This window comes from Ceratotherium simum, chromosome 6, assembly GCF_057802395.1.
Source record: "Ceratotherium simum simum isolate JZ-2026a chromosome 6, ASM5780239v1, whole genome shotgun sequence".
NCBI classification, from domain to species: Eukaryota; Metazoa; Chordata; class Mammalia; order Perissodactyla; family Rhinocerotidae; genus Ceratotherium; species Ceratotherium simum.
Window position 1 is genome coordinate 59,077,330 of NC_141905.1, and position 17,845 is coordinate 59,095,174.

A 17,845-nucleotide genomic window follows, 5' to 3' on the forward strand; every position below is an offset into this window, starting at 1 on the left:
TAGTTATCAGGGAATATGAAGAATAGAGAAAGCATCCAGGAATCTAGATTTGATTATTACAACCATGAAGTTCCTGATATTGACCTCAGTGATTGTGAATTCCCACATGTCATTGAAATTTATGACTTTCCCCAAGAATTTCGTACTGAAGACCTCCTACGGGTTTTCTGCAGTTATCAGTAAGTATTTGCAAATGGTTGGGAATGTTAGGGAAGATGGGATGAAGTTTTCTCAAAATGTCTTCTGAAAAATCATTTTTTGTTTTCATATTCTCTGTTATTTACTTTAGCATCGTTTGTTTATTGCCTTTTTCAAGTGCATTAGAAATCTTATGTATCAAACCACTCTTTTTCTTCTAAGTTCCTTAAAAATGCCAAATAGTCTTTTGAGACCCATTTTAGCATTTAAGAAGAACATCATCAATGATGACTTCCAAATCTGTCTTCATGGTGCATTTAGTCTATTTATATTTATTGTAATTATTGATATATTTAGATGTATGCCTACCATCTTTTTTGTGTGTGTTTACTTGTCCCATCTTTTTCTCTTCTTTCTTGCCTTCTTTTGGATTGATGAGGTATTTTTTTCTCATTCCGTTTTGTGGGGAAATGAAACTCTGTTTCTATTCTTTGGTGGTTACTTTAGAAATTACAAAGTGCATGCTTAACTTATCAATGGCTAAAGTTAATATTTTTATACTCTTTCCAAACATTATAAGGGCTTTTAACTCCATTCCCCAATACCATTCCCCACCTCTTACCCACCCCCAACTAGTATGCTATTGTCATGGAGTATTTTGATTCTTTTTAATTTTTTCTTTTTCCTTTTTAAACTCCATTTGAAGTTATTGTTTTATAAAATCAGCATTCAGATTTATCCACTTACTGTGTTCTTCATTTATATCTTCTTGCATCTCATATCTTCCATCTGAAATCTTTTTCCTCCTACAGGAAACATTCATTAGCATTTAATTTAGTAACAGTCTGCAGGTAACACACTCACTTGGGGTTTTTTTGTTGTTTTTTAATGGCTTTACTTCAACTTCATTCTTGAAAGACATTTTTGCTGGGTATAGAATTCTAGGTTGGCGATTACTTTTCTCTCAAGAACTTGATTATTCTACTGTCTGATCGCTTTCTCTGTGGAGGATGAGAAGCCAGCTGAAAGTCTAACAGTTGTCGCTTCTGAATGTAATCTGTCTTTTCTCTTTGGATGCTCTTTAATGTTTTCTCTTTGTCTTTAGTATTGTACATTTTCAGTATGATGTGGTTTTGTGTTTCTTTTTATTTATTCATCTTGAGATTATTTGGGCTTCTTAAATCAGTGAATTAGTGTTTTTCATTGGCTTTGGAGAACACTCAGACGTTATCTCTTCAAATATGGCCTCTATGCCAGTCTCTCTCTCTCTTTTACTTTCTCTAAGATGCCAATTAAATGTATATTAGACCTTCTCACTTAAGCCTCATGTTACCTATCTTTCATATTTTCCATCTCTTTGTCTCTGTTACATTCTGAATAATTTCTTTAGCTCTAGTTTATCCAGCTCACTAATTTTTTCTTCAGCTGTGTTAAATTTGCTGTTAAGTTTGTCCATTGAATTTTTAAATTTCGTTTTGTGTTTTTTTATTTTTCAAAGTTCTCTATTTTTTTTTTCCAAATCTGCATGGTCAATTTTTTAGTTTCTTATTTTCTCCAAATATTTTCAAGATTTTAAAATTTTCTTCAAGTATATTAAACATAGACCTTCTATAGTCTTCTCTGAAGTCCTTTTAGTTCTGTTTCTGCAAATTCTCTCTTATAGTGCCTTGCTTTTTTGGAGATTTAGTTATTTTTTTTCCTGTGAGCTGACCATTTTCCTTAGAATTTATTTATGGAATTGAGGCCTATAATAAAAGAAGAGGATTTCTCCTGAGAGGATATGAGTTTTCTTCTGCCAAGCACCAAAGGCCCCCAACAGTCCAGGAGCACTGTATATTAAATTATTGATTTGAGGTTATTCTGACCACTGGAGAAATAGTTGAGTGGAGAATGATAAAAAAATGATTGTTATATGTCTCAACTAGTTTATTTTAACAACATGTATAAATGTCAGTTCACTTGCCGGTCTTTGATGTGGTGCCAAAGCCTTCTTTTTTTAAGTTGTTGGTCTATTGATGGAAGAGTTCTTGTACATCACCCTCACAATATATCACCTATGACTTTCAGTTTCATTTCTTTAAAGTGGAGCAAGAACTTGTACCTTCAGAGTCATCTGAGTGCATATTCCTTATAGGTTAAAATGTTTTCTCTGTCTTTTGTAGCTATTTTGCCCAAACATAAATTGATAATAGTTTTGTGTGTTTTTTTTTAGTGGCTTCACCTTACTCCAGTCTTCCAAACCATTCAATTAAGTTTTTATAGACACAGCAACTGTTCTTTTTCACCCTCATATTTCATTTTTTAAATTTTATTTAATTAAGTCATGTAGTCAAAATATAATAAAACTGATATAAGTGGGTTTGAGAACAATTGCACTAACTCTTCTTATGTATATAGTTCATACATATATGTAGGAGAAGGTAAAAGAGTCAGAAGTATACCTCTGTATCTTTAGGTTATAAGAAAAAATAAGCTTCAGGAATAAAGAAATAATCCAGAAAAAAAGTTACTAAGAAAAAGATTTTCAGGATCCGAATTAGTCAATACCAAGAAAGATTATACTTTAATGCTCCAATCCTGATATTAAAAATGAACCAGGTCTGTTGTCTGATATTATAGATTTAAATTTAAAATTCAATTGATATACATCTTGATTTGTAAGATTCTGTATCAGTTAGGTTATAGCCCCCAACTTTTTCTTAAAGGACCAGATAGTAAATATTTTAGGCAACTCTGCCATTGTTGCACAAAAGCAGCCGTAGACAGTATGTAAAGAAAGGAGCATAGCTGTATTCAATGAAACTTTATGTACAAAAACAAGCATGCTGTTACTCTATGAAGTTCTAGAACAGGCAAAACTAGCTAGCAGCCATGTACTTCACTTAAATTTGGTTGGTGGGGAGTATCAGTTCTATAACTAAAAGAAAGAAGGGGTGACTGGATCCTGAAGGACAGTTCTCTGCCATAGACCTTACTCTAAATATATAGTGTAGGTTAGTTAGTCTAAATCATTACAGTTATGTTAAGACCCAGTATCAGGGCCTGTTCCATATAAAACACATAATAGATTTAAAAAAGCAGTCAATGTGATTAAATCCCAAATTAGAACTACCTTAGATTATTATTAATAATGATTATTTTTCAATTCTTATGAATTATTAACTTCCCTTTGCTTTGTTTCTTCCTAATCTTACCTGCAAGACCATTTTTCTATCAAACCCTAAAATATTCCCAAAAGAGAAGCATTTTAAAGGATTATGAAATTCCAAAGTCTAAAAGGCCCTCTAGAACCCATCTAGGTCTTTTTCTATCCTTTTTGCAAGCTGTCTAATAATACAGACTTCTACTATTGAACTTCTTCACAGTCTCCAACTCCTGTGGTCATTTTATGCCATGGTCAAACTTACCCTTGCATTCAGGAAATTCTCTAACTAACCTTCAAAGCCTCCTTGATTCCTTTTTCCCTCAAAGGAATTTTTTTCCTTCACTGGTTGTTAGAGAGTGAAGATATTTTAGCAGTTGTCTTTTTTTCTTCTTTATAGTGCTTTATAAAAATAAAGAAAACGGCAGGGTGCAGAAGCTTATAATAACACCTGTGAGTTAAATACCAGAGTCAACTTTATGTTTTAATCAGTGTCTTCATCAATATTTATAATCTTCCTGATGAATATTGCTGTTAATAATAAAAAATAATGAGCACCATTCGTTTATTAAATGCTCACTAAGCGCTCAACACCGTGCTCTCTGCCTTGTCATGGATGATCTCATTTCCATTTTTCACAGCAACTCTTTAGGAAGGTACTATGCCCATTTCTACAGATGAGCAGACTTAGCTTCAAGAGAGGTTAAACCTGCCCAAGGTCACGAGGTGGCAGAACCTAAGTCCATTTATATCTGACCCTCAAACGTGTGCTCTTTCCACAGAACTGTATTGAGTCCGTGAGCAGTTTTAAGCTCCTAGCTGAAAAAATAACTATCATTGTCATCATCCTGATAGTCCTTGTGCTCACTGTATAGCTATCCTCCAAAATAAAGGTGTTTTTTTTAAGTACTTAGTGGTCATTCTTTTGATTCTTTCTAATCTGGTCTGCTATTTCTCTTGATTTCTTTTATCCTGAATTTTTCTGATTTTGCCACAATTCTTTCTTATTTTCCCTTTCTTACTTCCCTTCTACAACAAGAAAGAAAGACTAGGTCAGCCTCTTTGATTATACTTGTGCTTTTTCTCCATTACTTGATTTTTTTTTTTTTTTTTGCTTTGAATGACTCTCCCGCTCCCTCTCTGTATCTGTCTCTGTCCTTGAGCCTACATTTGCATTAAATCCAGGTGACCTTCCCTGCCTGCCTCGTCCTCTAATATTCTTTTACCCCTCCTCTGCTTCCTCTTTCCACCTCTTCTTGTTCCATGCTCATAAGAACACCTCTTGTAAATAGTGCGTTAAATACTTTACCTCCCCAAGGGACTTGTGAGGATTAATTAGTTAATGTCTATAAAATGGCTGGGAATGTAAAATACTCCCAGGTAGTTCTTTATGATGGTATTATTTGCTTTTAAAATTCAATGGCTGCTTCTGTCCTCCAAGCTGTTTCTTGTGTCATTATCCCCATTCCACCTGTGTACTCGTCGAGTGTTTCTATCTCATTGTGAAATGCTTTATGAGACTATTTGAAAGATGTTTCATACAAGTAAATTTTGTTTTAAGAAGTAAAATTGTGTTCTTTTGTTGCAGAAAGAAAGGATTTGATATTAAATGGGTGGATGATACACATGCCCTAGGAGTATTCTCCAGTCCGATTACAGGTATTCACCCAATGGATTTCAGGGTTCTTTTCTTATTGTCCATTTTCTGCTGCTACTTGTTCTTATTTCCCTTCTATTCCAGCCAACTGGCATTTTATTCAGCCAGTATAGGTAATTGACAGATACAGGTTTTTGAGGCATAGTACTTTGGTACCCATGTGCTCCCCTTCTCCCTTTTCACCTTCATCCAGTGGTATTTGGAGAGAGAGTCACCTCCTTCCAGGGTTATTTGCTGCATAACTGTCCGTTGTGATAGTGCATAAACAGATTATAGGTAGAGATTTAAGAAGCCAGTGTGACTAAATCTTACAATATTTGTGATTTCCACCCCCCAGACAAATGAATTTGAACTAGCCCTTTAACCTATCCAGTGAGAGATAGTAATACCTACTTTCAGAATATATGATACGGCCTTTTCAAATGTATCATTGGCCTCATGATAGATCTGATGCAGAGGCTTTCAAAGAAATTAGAGATGTTGGTTTCCATTTGAACCACCTAGAATACGGGTCTGTAAACTTACTCCGTAAAGGGCTAGATAGTAAATATGTTAGGGCATAAGGTCTCTGTCACTACTTAACTCTGCTGTTGTAGCAAGAAAGCATCCATAGACCATGTGCAAACGAATGGGTATGGCTCCGTTTCAGTAAAACTTGACAGAAACAGATAGTTGGCTGGATTTGGTCACAGAGCCATAGTTTGCTGGTCCCTGATCTAAAATAATCACTGCCAAGTTGTTCCTTATGGATTTTCTAGAACTTACCAATTTCTTTTCCTTGCCATGAAAAAAATCATAACATCTAGGAAATACTTTCTAAGAACTAGCCTTAAATTTTCCTTTGCATCAGTCTTCTTCATGTCTTTTACTTCCTTATATTTATTCCTCTTTGCAGCTCGTGATGCTCTGGGTAGTAAACATGCCATGGTGAAGATCCGGCCCTTGTCACAGGCCACAAGAGCAGCTAAGGCCAAAGCTAGAGCTTATGCCGGTGAGCCTGTAATCTCGGGGGCTTTTTGTTGTTGATAGTGATATTATTGTTTTTTCTAGCACTTACACAGCATCTGGAGTCCTAAAGACATATCACTTTTATTTTTAGTGTTAAAGGAAGTATATTGTTAAGGGAAAAAAGAAAAGAGAAAGGCTATATCGGAAATAATGGCATCTGAGCAGCCACTTGGAGAGAGTGGGAGGTACTAGGCAAGCAATGCAGCAACCTTTGCCTGATGACATCCTTATCTAGTTTACCTTTGTGTTTAGCTGTTTGAGAGAGTCACAGAAATTGTGTTAATATAGATAATGAAGCCAGGTCTGTTTGTGCTTGGCTATGTTAATTTCCTCTAATCATCATCTATCAAGCTTGTATTAATTACTGCTGATGCAGCCCTTGTTAGTCTATTTTGTATGTTAATTACTGAGTTAAATCACTTGGAGCTAGAGTGCTTTCTCTTCCTTACTCCCTCCTACTCCCTCCGTTTCTCCCATTCAGAGTTCCTGCAGCCAGCAAAGGAGCGTCCTGAGACTTCAGCAGCCTTAGCCAGACGGTTGGTTATCAGTGCCCTTGGGGTTCGAAGTAAGCAGAGCAAAACTGAAAGGGAAGCAGAGCTCAAGAAACTGCAAGAAGCCAGAGGTGAGTTGAAGTGACGATGTTCTTCTTTAGCCCGTTTAGAGCTCACTGAGGCATGTGTCAAAAAAAAAATGAATGAAGGCCGTTCCATTTTGTCATTTCCATTTCCTAGAAGCCTCCCAAGTGCATTGAAATGGTTTTTCTGCGTTATGTTTAGGAAGAAGACATTTCAGGATTTGTCTCTCTTTTCCACCCACCAAGGCATCCTGATCCATGCTCCTACTGTTGTTTTCCAGGAGATAGCTTCGGTCTTCTCAGCTCATCCCTGGCTTTTTCTATAGTTCTTGCTCCAAACTCAGAAAACTTTTCCTCTGAAAACATAATGGTCTCCCAGGCAGAAAACATTATTTGCTGTGGTTTTCCTGGGCCGTGATTGCCATGATGTTATCAAATGGTTTAGATCTTGGGTAGAAGACAAATTAAGGAAAAGCCAGCAACTGACATTTGATGATGATAACCGTAGGAGGTATTTTTTTTCTTTAAAGACAGTTCTGAGTGGCTTCATTAGAGTACGTCTAGATTAACCTATCTTCTGATTATTTTCCACTACCTGAGAGTTCTCAGAAAATATTTCTAATGATCCACAAGCAGGGTTTTTCTTTCCCTATAGTTAGGAGTTGAGGTTAAAATCTCTCTCTCCCCTTTATAGGCTGTTGACTTTATGTAAAGGCTTGGGACTCTGGCTTTGCTCTTAAGTACTTTTATTAACCTTCAGGCTTTAGACAGTCTCATTGCCTTAGCCCACGATCTGTGGAATCTGTGAAGGCAATTTATTCTGAAAATTCCACTTACTGAAAAGTAACTTCATTTTTCCATTAAACGAATTGAAGTTTCAAACTCCTTGTTTATTGCCGGTCTAACAAGGCCATTAATACTTCCTGTCCACTCTGCTTTGGTGATAGCAGGCAGCTTGCAGGCTTTCAGCTGCACTGGCCAGATAACCAGTGACAGAGTGTGTCATGGCAGGTGCTAGAGTTTCAGGGTTGAACCCAACTAATTTTTGAAACCTTAATGATTATAATGAGGCAGTTTTGATTTTTCCAATGCATTGTTCACTTAAAGGCCTCCTACAGACTATAGAAACAGGGGAAGATTCATCTGGTTTTTATAGATGGCAGTAACAGAACTAGATTAAAGGAGAATGTGCAGTGTCCTTAACTCTTTATTAATTGGTTGTCTATGTGAAAAATGATTTCTCTGTGATAACCACAATTATCTCAGAAGATCAACAGAGGTAATAACAGTGGTATCTGTGAAAGGACATATGACACTTTTTGCAGTGTATCATGCTTTCCTGTGAGTCTAATATCACCTGTATCTCTACAGGTACTGCAGCAGTGGTTTTGCATGGATATCATCTGAGTTTTCCCATCTATTTCTCTGTAGGCACATCAGCATGCATCTCCACTTGAAGTATTTGTTTTAAATGCCCAGCTATACAGAGGACTTTCAGTGATGCAATTAAAAATGAAACTGTTGGCTAAGTGGGTACCCTGCTACTTCCTTTTGTAAAGAAGGGCTTTATTTTAAGCGAATAAAGACCCACTGTGATAAGTTCGTCCTATCCATTGGTGCTGAGGCTGTATGGATTATAGAGGGCTCTTGCTTTATTATACTTCAGAACTTTCCCGTTCTTAATATCTGAGAAAACGCATATGGAAAATTCCTGATATATTTCTTTCTGGCTTCTTTATGCATTGAGCAAATACTCTTGTATCTGTCTGCGTGGACCCCAAGACTTCTCAGTTAAAGATTTTTTTTCTGTGGAAATTAAAATTACTGTTTAGGTATTAAACGGAACAGATATTTTTGTTCCAAATCTTTTTCCACTGGAGGGGGAGGGGTCAGCACAGCATATGGATGACATTATAGACTCTGGAATCAGACTGCCTGGGTCTACATCTAAGCTCTACCATTTACTGGCTGTGCGACCTTGGATGAATTACTTAGTCTCTGGAGGCCTCTGTTTACTCATCCATAAAATGGAAATCAAGTGAGATAATCCACGAAAGATACTTAGTCAACTTCAAAAACCATATGAACACTCTCTCTCTTGTTCCTGTAGGCCTATAATAAGTATGTGATAAATGCTAGCTGCTGCTGTTTATTAGTAATAGTGGAATTATCACTATATGGTGAGTCCAGCACAGATTCCAGTGCCTATTTTTTGTCATTACTCTTTATTTTAAATTTTCTGTAATACTGTGTCAACTGCATTTGGCATTCACTGAGCACCTGCCTGTGTAAAGCATTGTGCTCCCTATTTAGGAGAATTAGAGAGATGGCAAGATTTTCTTCCTCTCCTTGAGACTTACAATCTAGTGGAGTTATCTGCCTTGAGTAAGGAAGAAAATATGAACCTAGTATTTTAAGCAGTTGTTTCTCCTCTCACTTCAGTTCTGAAGATTTTTAATATTAAAAGCCGTGAAAAGCTTTTTGTGATTAAAAGGATTGGAAGGAAACTCCAGGCAATGCAACATGTTATAACTTTGTGATGTATGGTTATTATTTCCAGTTTAGAGCTGGCCCAGAGAAGTTAAGTAGCTGGCCTGAGGTCACCCAGCCGGTAAATTGAGAGAGGAGGCATTTGAACATAGGCCTCTCTAATTAAAACCCATGCTCCTTCTACAGTGCTCTAATCCCTCTTGAAGGACTTTTGGGGTAATTAACATTTTTTCCCAGGAAAAAAATATAAAACTTTTTTTAACATCTTCAGAGAATGAAATATGACAGGCTTCTTTTTAGTTATCTTTTCCCATGGTTAGCAGGCATTCACTGTCAGAACATTCGTCCTTAGGTCTAACTTAAATTTGTACGGTAGTTTAAACCAGTTTCCTCCTCTTTTTTCCTTAGTAGAAAGAGGGAACATCTGGATACCATTCTGTTCTAACAACCTTTAACTATAAAGATCAAGGGCAGATCATTCAGGAATGAGGGAATCTGCGCTGTAATAGAGTTTTTGCCGTTAACTAGCTGGTGTGGCCGTGGGCAAGTCTCTTAAACCCCTCTGTGCCCCAGTTTCCAACGAAGTAAAAATAATGCTTGACTTACCTAATCATTGAGCATTTTTTGAGTACAACATAAGTTAACGTGTAAAAATGTTTAGAAAGGTGCTTTACAAAATCAGAATACTATTATTTATGTGACTCTTGGGAAATTAGTGTTCATTATAATAATATGAGCCAGTAATGACAAATATGTACTATGTACTGCTGCTCCCTATCCATTATCCATGACAGACAGTGCTAATTAGTCGTGACTTTCCTTCTTGGTGAATTTTGACTTGACCATTGCCAACTGATCAGAATTAGCATGGGAACTGAAATCTATGTGCCATCCTGCTATAGGTACTTTTATTAATCACAAATCTCCTAACTTTCTTTTTCCTTCTTGAAGAGCTCTGCTGTCTGGCACAGTGACTAGTTCATAAAAAGATACTCAGTATATGTGTTCATTGACTGAATGCATGAATGACATTGGTTATCTTAATTTTTCTTCATAAATCTAATTTCCTTCATGATTCTACTCTGAACCCTGTCTGGTCCTCCATATTTTTCTTTATAAAACCCAGAGTTGGCCACTGCATATAAAACCCTTCTAATTGATGAATTTGGTATTTGTGATTTTTGAGGTTTAAATACTTTCCTGCTAAGTTCCTCTACCCTACTTTGGTCTCTACCCTTTTAGTGAGAAGTCTGTGTCTTAGTCCTTAAAAAGAAGATTCAGAAAGTAAAGCCACTCTGGGAAGAATTGAAAAAGGAAGTACCCAAATCATTTTAAGCAAATCCTGTTGTATATCTCTGGGGGATAAGAGCTTTAGTTCGTAAGTCCCCATAAAAACATGGGGAAAGTATCTTTTAGTCCAGCAGAGTGCATAACATCTCAGAACTACACCAAGAGTGGGAAATGAAAGCATATTTCTCCTTGAGTGCTTTCTTTTGACTTAATCACGTTTTGTTTTGTTTTTGGTGAGGAAGATCAGCCCTGAGCTAACATCTGCTGCCATTCCTCCTCTTTTTTGCTGAGGAGGATTGGCCCTGGGCTAACATCCATGCCCATCTTCCTCTACTTTATATGGGACGCCGCCACAGCATGGCTTGACAAGTGGTGCGTCCGTGTGCGCCCGGGATCCGAACCTGCAAACCCCGGGCTGCTGCAGCGGAGTGCGCACACTTAACCACTGTGCCAGCAGGCTGGCCCCTAATCGCGTGTTTTAACCTAGTGATTCACACTAAATGATAAAATCACACTTTTAAAGACCAAACTCAGGAATACGTGTGAAATTTCCCCACGTTCCACTTATCAAAACACTTGTTTCCCACCTAATATTGGAGATAAATATCATTACTTCTCAGAATAAGCTACTGTCTCATTTTCAAAGCCGGCTATAATTTTATTTCATAACTTATTTCCATTTTACTCTTGGGGTAGGTGATTAATTGGCTGCTTCTAAAAGGCCATCTTTTGGGTCACAAGCCTGAAAGGTAGAGTGAGTAAACAATAATTTGATCCCCTAGTTTGATTAATTAAATCACTAAGAGCTTGAAAGTAAAATCATCTCTATAGGATACCTAGTCAACTGTAATAAAAAATTTAATCACAATTGCTACCTTCTGAAATTCTTTTTAGGCATTCCATTATTCTGCCTTCAAGGGCAGTGCTGCATTGCTGACTCATAATCTAGGTCATGTGGCATTTTCTTGGTGTCTTTTTTTAGCCTGATGTGAAGTTCCCTTCATTTCTAAGCACATTTCCTTTCATTTTAATGTGATCTTTTTCTCTGAGATGCAGTATTTACCCATATTTTTGGTGTCACCTGCTGTTTAATAAACTTATGTCCTTGGCTTAGATCAGAGATGAAAATGTTGCCCCTAGGACTAACTGACCAGTTCACCAACTATTGCTAAATAAATAGCCCGTAGTTCTTTGTGTTGACCCAAATACATTGATAATCATTCCACTCTCCAATTATATGCCTCCTTAACACTTATGTGATCCAGACTATATTTTTCCAGTATATTAATGATGACATAAATACTCAGTAAGTCTAAATTCTAAACCTTTTCTAAAATTGAGAGGTTACTTATATTAATTCTCTTTGATCTACCAGGTCTGTCAATCCATAAAAGAAGGCAATTAGATTAGTTTGACCAGACTCGTACTTTAAGTCTTCACGTTGCTTGTTACTCTGCAGATGGCTGCGAGTGGATTTTGTGATGATTTTTCCCATTATTTTCTTAGGTGCAGAAGTAAGTTTTGAAAGTTTTAATTTACATCCTTTTTCTTTATTTTTTTTTAAACATGACACCAAACTGGTCCTTTTTTAATCTTCAACACTTTCCATTCCCTCAGTGAGAAGTGATGAGTTCAATCAACTCATTTAACATAATCATTTCTGCCAATTGATTTATTATACTAGGAAATGAAAGTCCTCAGGGCCAGCTTAGCTGAGTGCTTTAGGTTAATCATTTCGTACTGATTCTTCTGTTCTCCCTTCGTTCCTTGCCCTTATGGCTGCTGCTGGGCTTTCTCTTTACTTAGTTTACTTTTTTAATTGTTGGAGGTAAAGTTAATAGGAGCTTTTTCATGCAGTCTATCAGCTATTATCTGCTTTCCTTTCTTTTTAATAAAGGGACAACATGTTTCTTTATCTTTCTGTCAATACATTTTTTTCATGTTTTTTCCTTTTCTTTGTAGATATTTTCAGATGTCAGGATAGTGGAAAGTATGCTGGCTTAAGAATTAAGAGCTTCAGTTTTTCACTGATGATGTAACCTTCGGCAAGTCACTTAACCCCTCCACGCTTCCATTTTGTCTTTAAAATGAAGAAATATTTTTAAGTCTCATACTAACTTATATTTCTCTATTTTATTCATGTTCTGTATTTCTAAATTTATGCCTCACATTTTCACTATTTCTTTGTGCTTCTTGATTTGTCTCTCTACTCTTACTAGTTTTCTCATATGGTTTACCACCAGAATTTCCTCTTATTTACATATATTTGGTAATAAAGATCTACAGTCTATTATTAGAAAGCATTAGAGTAGGAAATGTTTCAGAATTCTGAACTTTTCCAGTTTTGGAAAGGTCATATGGTTATCTTAATATGTTTCGTAACACCAAAATCAAACCCATTAATGTTAATAATTCTGCAGCAGAAAATATGGCACTATAGATAACCATATAAAAAAAAAGACTGTGAATAGCCTTGTATCTTTTCAGGTTAGGTTTAACACCAAATGAGTTTTGGCCTCAAACTTTTAAAAAAACAAAACTTTGTTTTCAGAAGTGCTTGGATTTTGGAATTGTGCATTATGGGCCAGTCACTATATTTTTCTATTGCTTCTTGATTTCTTTTCTTTTTTTTTTTTTAAAGATTTTATTTATTTATTTTTTTTCCCCCCAAAGCCCCAGTAGACAGTTGTGTGTCATAGCTGCACATCCTTCTAGCTGCTGCATGTGGGACGCGGCCCCAGCATGGCCAGAGAAGCAGCGCGTCAGTGCGAGCCCGGGATCCGAACCCGGGTCGCCAGCAGCGGAGCGCGCTCACTCAACCACCAAGCCACGGGGCCGGCCCTGATTTCTTTTCTTATAACTTCCTATTTGCCTTTCTGATTTAAGTATCTGAGCTTGTTGAAGAGTTTGAGTTCTAATAATTCACTTTTCTGGTTTCTTCACTTTTTCTTGTAATCCAGAACCAGTTTTTGATTGCTTTCGTCCAAGGTTGCTTTTGCCTTTAGATCCCCTCCTAACTTTCCCCTGTTTGTAAGAATCAGAACCACAGTGCCTTCTTAAGAAATCCTGGAATCCTTGAGACAGGTCAGTTATCCTTGGTGCTCTCTGCCCAACCCAGTTCAAGGTTGCCTTAAAGCTGAGTCACAGGACACTGAATTAACTAGCTGGCCTTCAGTTTGGAATTTGTTGACCCCCATTTTTTGCCTCTTATAACTTTGCTGCTATATTCAGATAATGCCACAAGATGGTGCCCAAATAGCAGTGAATTTCTCTTTTTCACATTTCCAAGTGCCAGTCAGCTTCCTGACCAAGTTCTTGGCCCTTAAAGTACAGTCAAATATAATATAGGAATTTTGTAAGGGATTCTGCTGATTTGGAAAGATATGTCAAAATAGCAAATGTTAACTCTAAACTCACCTTGATTTCTGTAATCCGCCTGGTTTATGACTTGCAAAATCTTTTACAGACATTATCTGAAATAATAGCCCTTGGAAGGAAACACTTAGGCTTGTCATCTACATTTTATGGTGGATGTCAAGATCAATGACTAGCCGTGAAATTAGCACTGGTATTGTGGCACCACCAAACCATGTATGTTCTGTATTTTCTCAGGTATTGGTGAAAGTGTTAAATGAAAACCAAGCATCTATGTAAAAAATTGGAGATGGATTGCCCAGATTTGTGCGATTTTTGTTTTTATAAATAGTCCTTAGTTTCCCTCCATTATATGTGGTCATTTTTCCATGTTGGAATTGTGTATTTCAGAAGATTTCTGGCTCCTGAAAGTGCTGTGAAAATATTGAAATTTTGTTTGCCTCAGAAATATTTTTTCCATAAGATTGTAGTAGGGAGATATGGCTAAAGCCCCTGTGGGTACCATTTCCATTTGAGTAAGAGGGTAGAAGAAGAATTGAAACATATTCTTGACCCCTAGTGAAATATTTATAAAGATCAGTAAACTGGGAATAATGTGCAGTTAGTTATATTGAAACACTAACACAATTGAGAAATAAAATTAAAATAAATACGTTATCAGCAAGACTGGACTCTGGGTCCTGCTAGATTCTGCCTATCAGAATTAGTCATATATACTTTTTATTCTCTATTAGCCGCAGATCTTTTTCTTTTTATTATATAGTAATAGTAACTACGTTTCCACTTAGAAAGCACGTGGAAAGTTAAAGTTATTAACTCTTGGAATCAGGTAAGAGAAGACCAGGAAATCCAGCTGTCTCATGATTAAAATTTGCCTTGTAATTTGGATTATGGGAAAGTCACTGGTTATATGAAGTAGACTACCACTTTTAACACTGCTCTTACTTATAGAGAGAAAACGGTTGGAAGCCAAGCAACGGGAAGACATCTGGGAAGGCAGAGACCAGTCCGCAGTTTGAACATCACTCAATAAAGGGGATTATTCCATGAATTCAGAAAATATTTCCATAGTCTTCAGAAAAGAGGATGCTTCCAGAGCTCTGTGTACATGCAGACGTGCATATTAGTGAAAGAAAGAGATAAAGCAATCAAGACAAGATTGACTGGGTATAGAAAGAAGATAGACTCCTGTCTGTCTTTACTCCTAAATGCAGTTCTTTGGAATCGCCTTCCTGTTTTGGGCATGGAAAGGAGCCGTCAGTTAGGAAGAAACATGGAAGATGTGACTTCCAAGAGTCATCTGGACAGGGCAAGTCATGTTAGCATGGGTCACAAGATGTTTTAAGCAAATACAAAACAGAGGATTCAAACCTGCGATGATGGGAGATTTAGGCCCTGCAAAGGCAGGGTGTTTCTGAATACCTCACAAAGCTGAGAACAGCAATACTTGTGGGGGGTGTGGGGTGAGCAATTAGTACAAGGAGACAGAACAGTGTCTGGTATACTTGGTATTCACAGAATCTACACTGCCGTTTCAGAACTCCAAAGTTGGTGAACTGTAGCAGATATGGGTATTTGGACTCCAGAGTTCGTACTGAGCTGAGTGCCTGGCGCTGCTCCAGCTGCACAGCAGCCAGGGGCATGCCAGCTTCATTGCTCGTAGGAAGCCAGTCTTGGGAGCTGCATGCCAGTTCCAGTTTAAGCGTACTTGTCATGTTGTAAGAGGGAGACATTAAAGCCCATTTTATGACATAGATCACTCTGGTATTTGTCAATTTTGTCATTCCCACAAAGAAACTGGAGAATAGCTCTCCTCTTATCTTCATCCCTATAATTCTGTGCATGGGTTCAGTGGATCTGTTGGTTTTATCAAACCTCACTGAGGAGAGAGCTGATCATCTCTCTGCCCCAGAGTATACTACAAAAGTGCCTTTCCTGGAATTGGTATGTGGCAGCTCCTCTCCCCTTCCTGCCTTCTTTATGCACCCCTCACCCCAACCCCTTGCCTTTTCCCATTTGTGTCAAATGTGACATCCTGCAGAGGGCATCTGGCACACAGCATGTTCTTGGTATGATCTTCTCAGCCTGTGCCAGAGGCACTTGGCAAGCAGCACGAGACCATCCATTACAATGAAGAGCGTCCAGGATAAAATAAACACCCCTGGGCAGTGAGAGATTCCCTAAAGGACACGGAGAAGTCAGAGCCATCAGCTGAGGCTTTAATCATCTCATATCTGCATTCTCAGTGTTTTTGGAAAGTAGTTCTGCACTGAAGAAATGGTAGTGCTAGACCTTAAGATGCTGAGGTAGCAAGAAATAGTGTCTCATTGTGCTTTCAACATGGGCTGTAGCCTCTCTTTTGTATAATTTAGTGCCCATGACAGTGATGGATTATTAGCATTGCCTAGAACGTGGTGGAGTGGGGCTCTGTTCAAACGTTCCTCAAATGACACTGGCTTTGGGTCTTAGCCCTGACCCAGCTATCCCTGCTGCTATTCTGGTCTTAGAGCCCTCCCGCAGTTCCTCAGCATTGTTTTTCTCATTCTTGGTCAGTTCTGAAAGTGTCCCTTGTTCATGTTCAATGCCTCTGTTCCAAGTTTGAGGGATTAAATAAATCCTTCTCTTGACCTTCTGTCCCAGTACTACTTAGACTAGTGTCCCTCTCTTTGGCTTGTAGCTGCAGGATTTGTGCTCTCTGTCTTCACAGAACAGACTTCTCTAAGATAGGCAGGTCTCCTTCAACAGTATGGCTGCATTTGAAAGGAAATGCAGGGAATTGTAGTGAGGCTTCATACTGAATGGTATACCTCTGAGGTATACCTTTGCTCTATTTTGATTTTTCAAGGCTGAGAGTGACCTTGGGCAGTAAAAAAGAGATGATTGCCCCTATCACTTGCCTTTGAGAGTGCTTCTCCTTTTTGACAGCATTTTAGCTTTTAAGGGCATTGTTACTGGTAACATATAGCCCCATGTTTATTACTCAGTTTTTTTGTAGTCCTCCTATATTTCTAAGCAGTTACTTTTGTTGTCATTCTGATGCTGTGTACTAGGTGGCTAGTAGCTTAGGCTTTTTTTCAGCCAATAATCAGCCACCTCTAACTTTCAGACTTATCCTTATAACCAGACCCAGAAAAGGGATTTTTTTTGCCAATACTGAAAGCTGTGGAGTGCTGCTTCGTCTGCCATTAGTAGAGAATGTGCTTTTTAGTGATATTTTTTCTAGTAGTTGGAATTATGTATACTGGCTGGAGGTAAGATGGCCTGCTGTGGCCCAGCATGGACTACATTGAGTTTGTCCAGATGGGAATCAAATCCTTGGCCATGTCTAAACCATGCCTTCATAAACTGAGCTGTTAGATATTCGAGAAGACAGCTAACACTCTGTTGTGCATACATGTTGCTTCATACATGTTGAATGTTTGAATCCCAGGATCACCTGGAATTTATAGTAGAACTGTACATTCCCCTTGAGTTCTCATATGCTCCCTATGGAGTGAAGGTCTTTGTGAAATAGAAATAAATTAGGCTTCTGCATAGTAAGCTGAGGTTCCTAGCACTTTAGTTTCTCTGAGACTCAAGTATGCCGAGGTGAAAATCTGACATTTTTGGTTCTGTCTGGAATTTGGTGGTTGGTATTCTGTTAACATTCCTCATCTAGTTACAAGTCATGCCAGCCACCAGTCTTCCTACGTCCTTCCCTTTCAACTCAGAGGTGTAACAGCACAACCCTTGTATAGCTTTTTCCAAGAATTAGAACTGGCTGCACCTATCAAACTTGTGATGTGGGCAGCAAGACTGAGACCAGAGCCGGTGGCTGACTGCCTGGCCTGCTTTTTTCTGGCCCTCTTGGAAACTGGATCCAGCAAGAAGCTGTGGGTAACCTCCCTGCCTGAATCTAGTCATCAGTTACCACACGCTCCCCCGCTAGCTGCACATTCTTTCACAGACCATTAGCTGCGTGTGCGAGTATAATGTTGTTACTGTTTGGGAGATGTTTGCTAGATCCAACAGGAAATCAGTCCTTCCCTTGTTTACCTAAACTGCCATGCCAAAATATAATGCTCTCTCTGCCTAATGAAGGAGATGAGAGAAGGTAGAGGAGAAGGAAGCAAGTACTTCTTTGTATTTCTAGAGGATACCCAGGGCAGGTCCCTCTTTACTCCCTGTGGAG

The 17,845-nt window shown here is 38.0% G+C and overlaps 1 protein-coding gene across 5 annotated transcripts in view; it reads left to right on the top strand.

The window, feature by feature from the left end:
* The window catches only part of R3HCC1L (R3H domain and coiled-coil containing 1 like), a 94,839-nt gene extending 79,409 nt beyond the window's left edge, over nt 1-15,430 (top strand). For all 5 annotated transcript variants that reach the window (XM_087432400.1, XM_087432398.1, XM_004427929.3 and 2 more), the window contains 5 exons: nt 4-179; nt 4,869-4,939; nt 5,833-5,928; nt 6,427-6,567; nt 14,626-15,430. In XM_087432400.1, the coding sequence (XP_087288526.1) occupies nt 4-179; nt 4,869-4,939; nt 5,833-5,928; nt 6,427-6,567; nt 14,626-14,693 (552 nt within the window). In that variant the 3' untranslated portion in view covers nt 14,694-15,430. The remainder of the gene's footprint in view (nt 1-3; nt 180-4,868; nt 4,940-5,832; nt 5,929-6,426; nt 6,568-14,625) is intronic.
* Nucleotides 15,431-17,845: the final 2,415 nt, after the last annotated feature.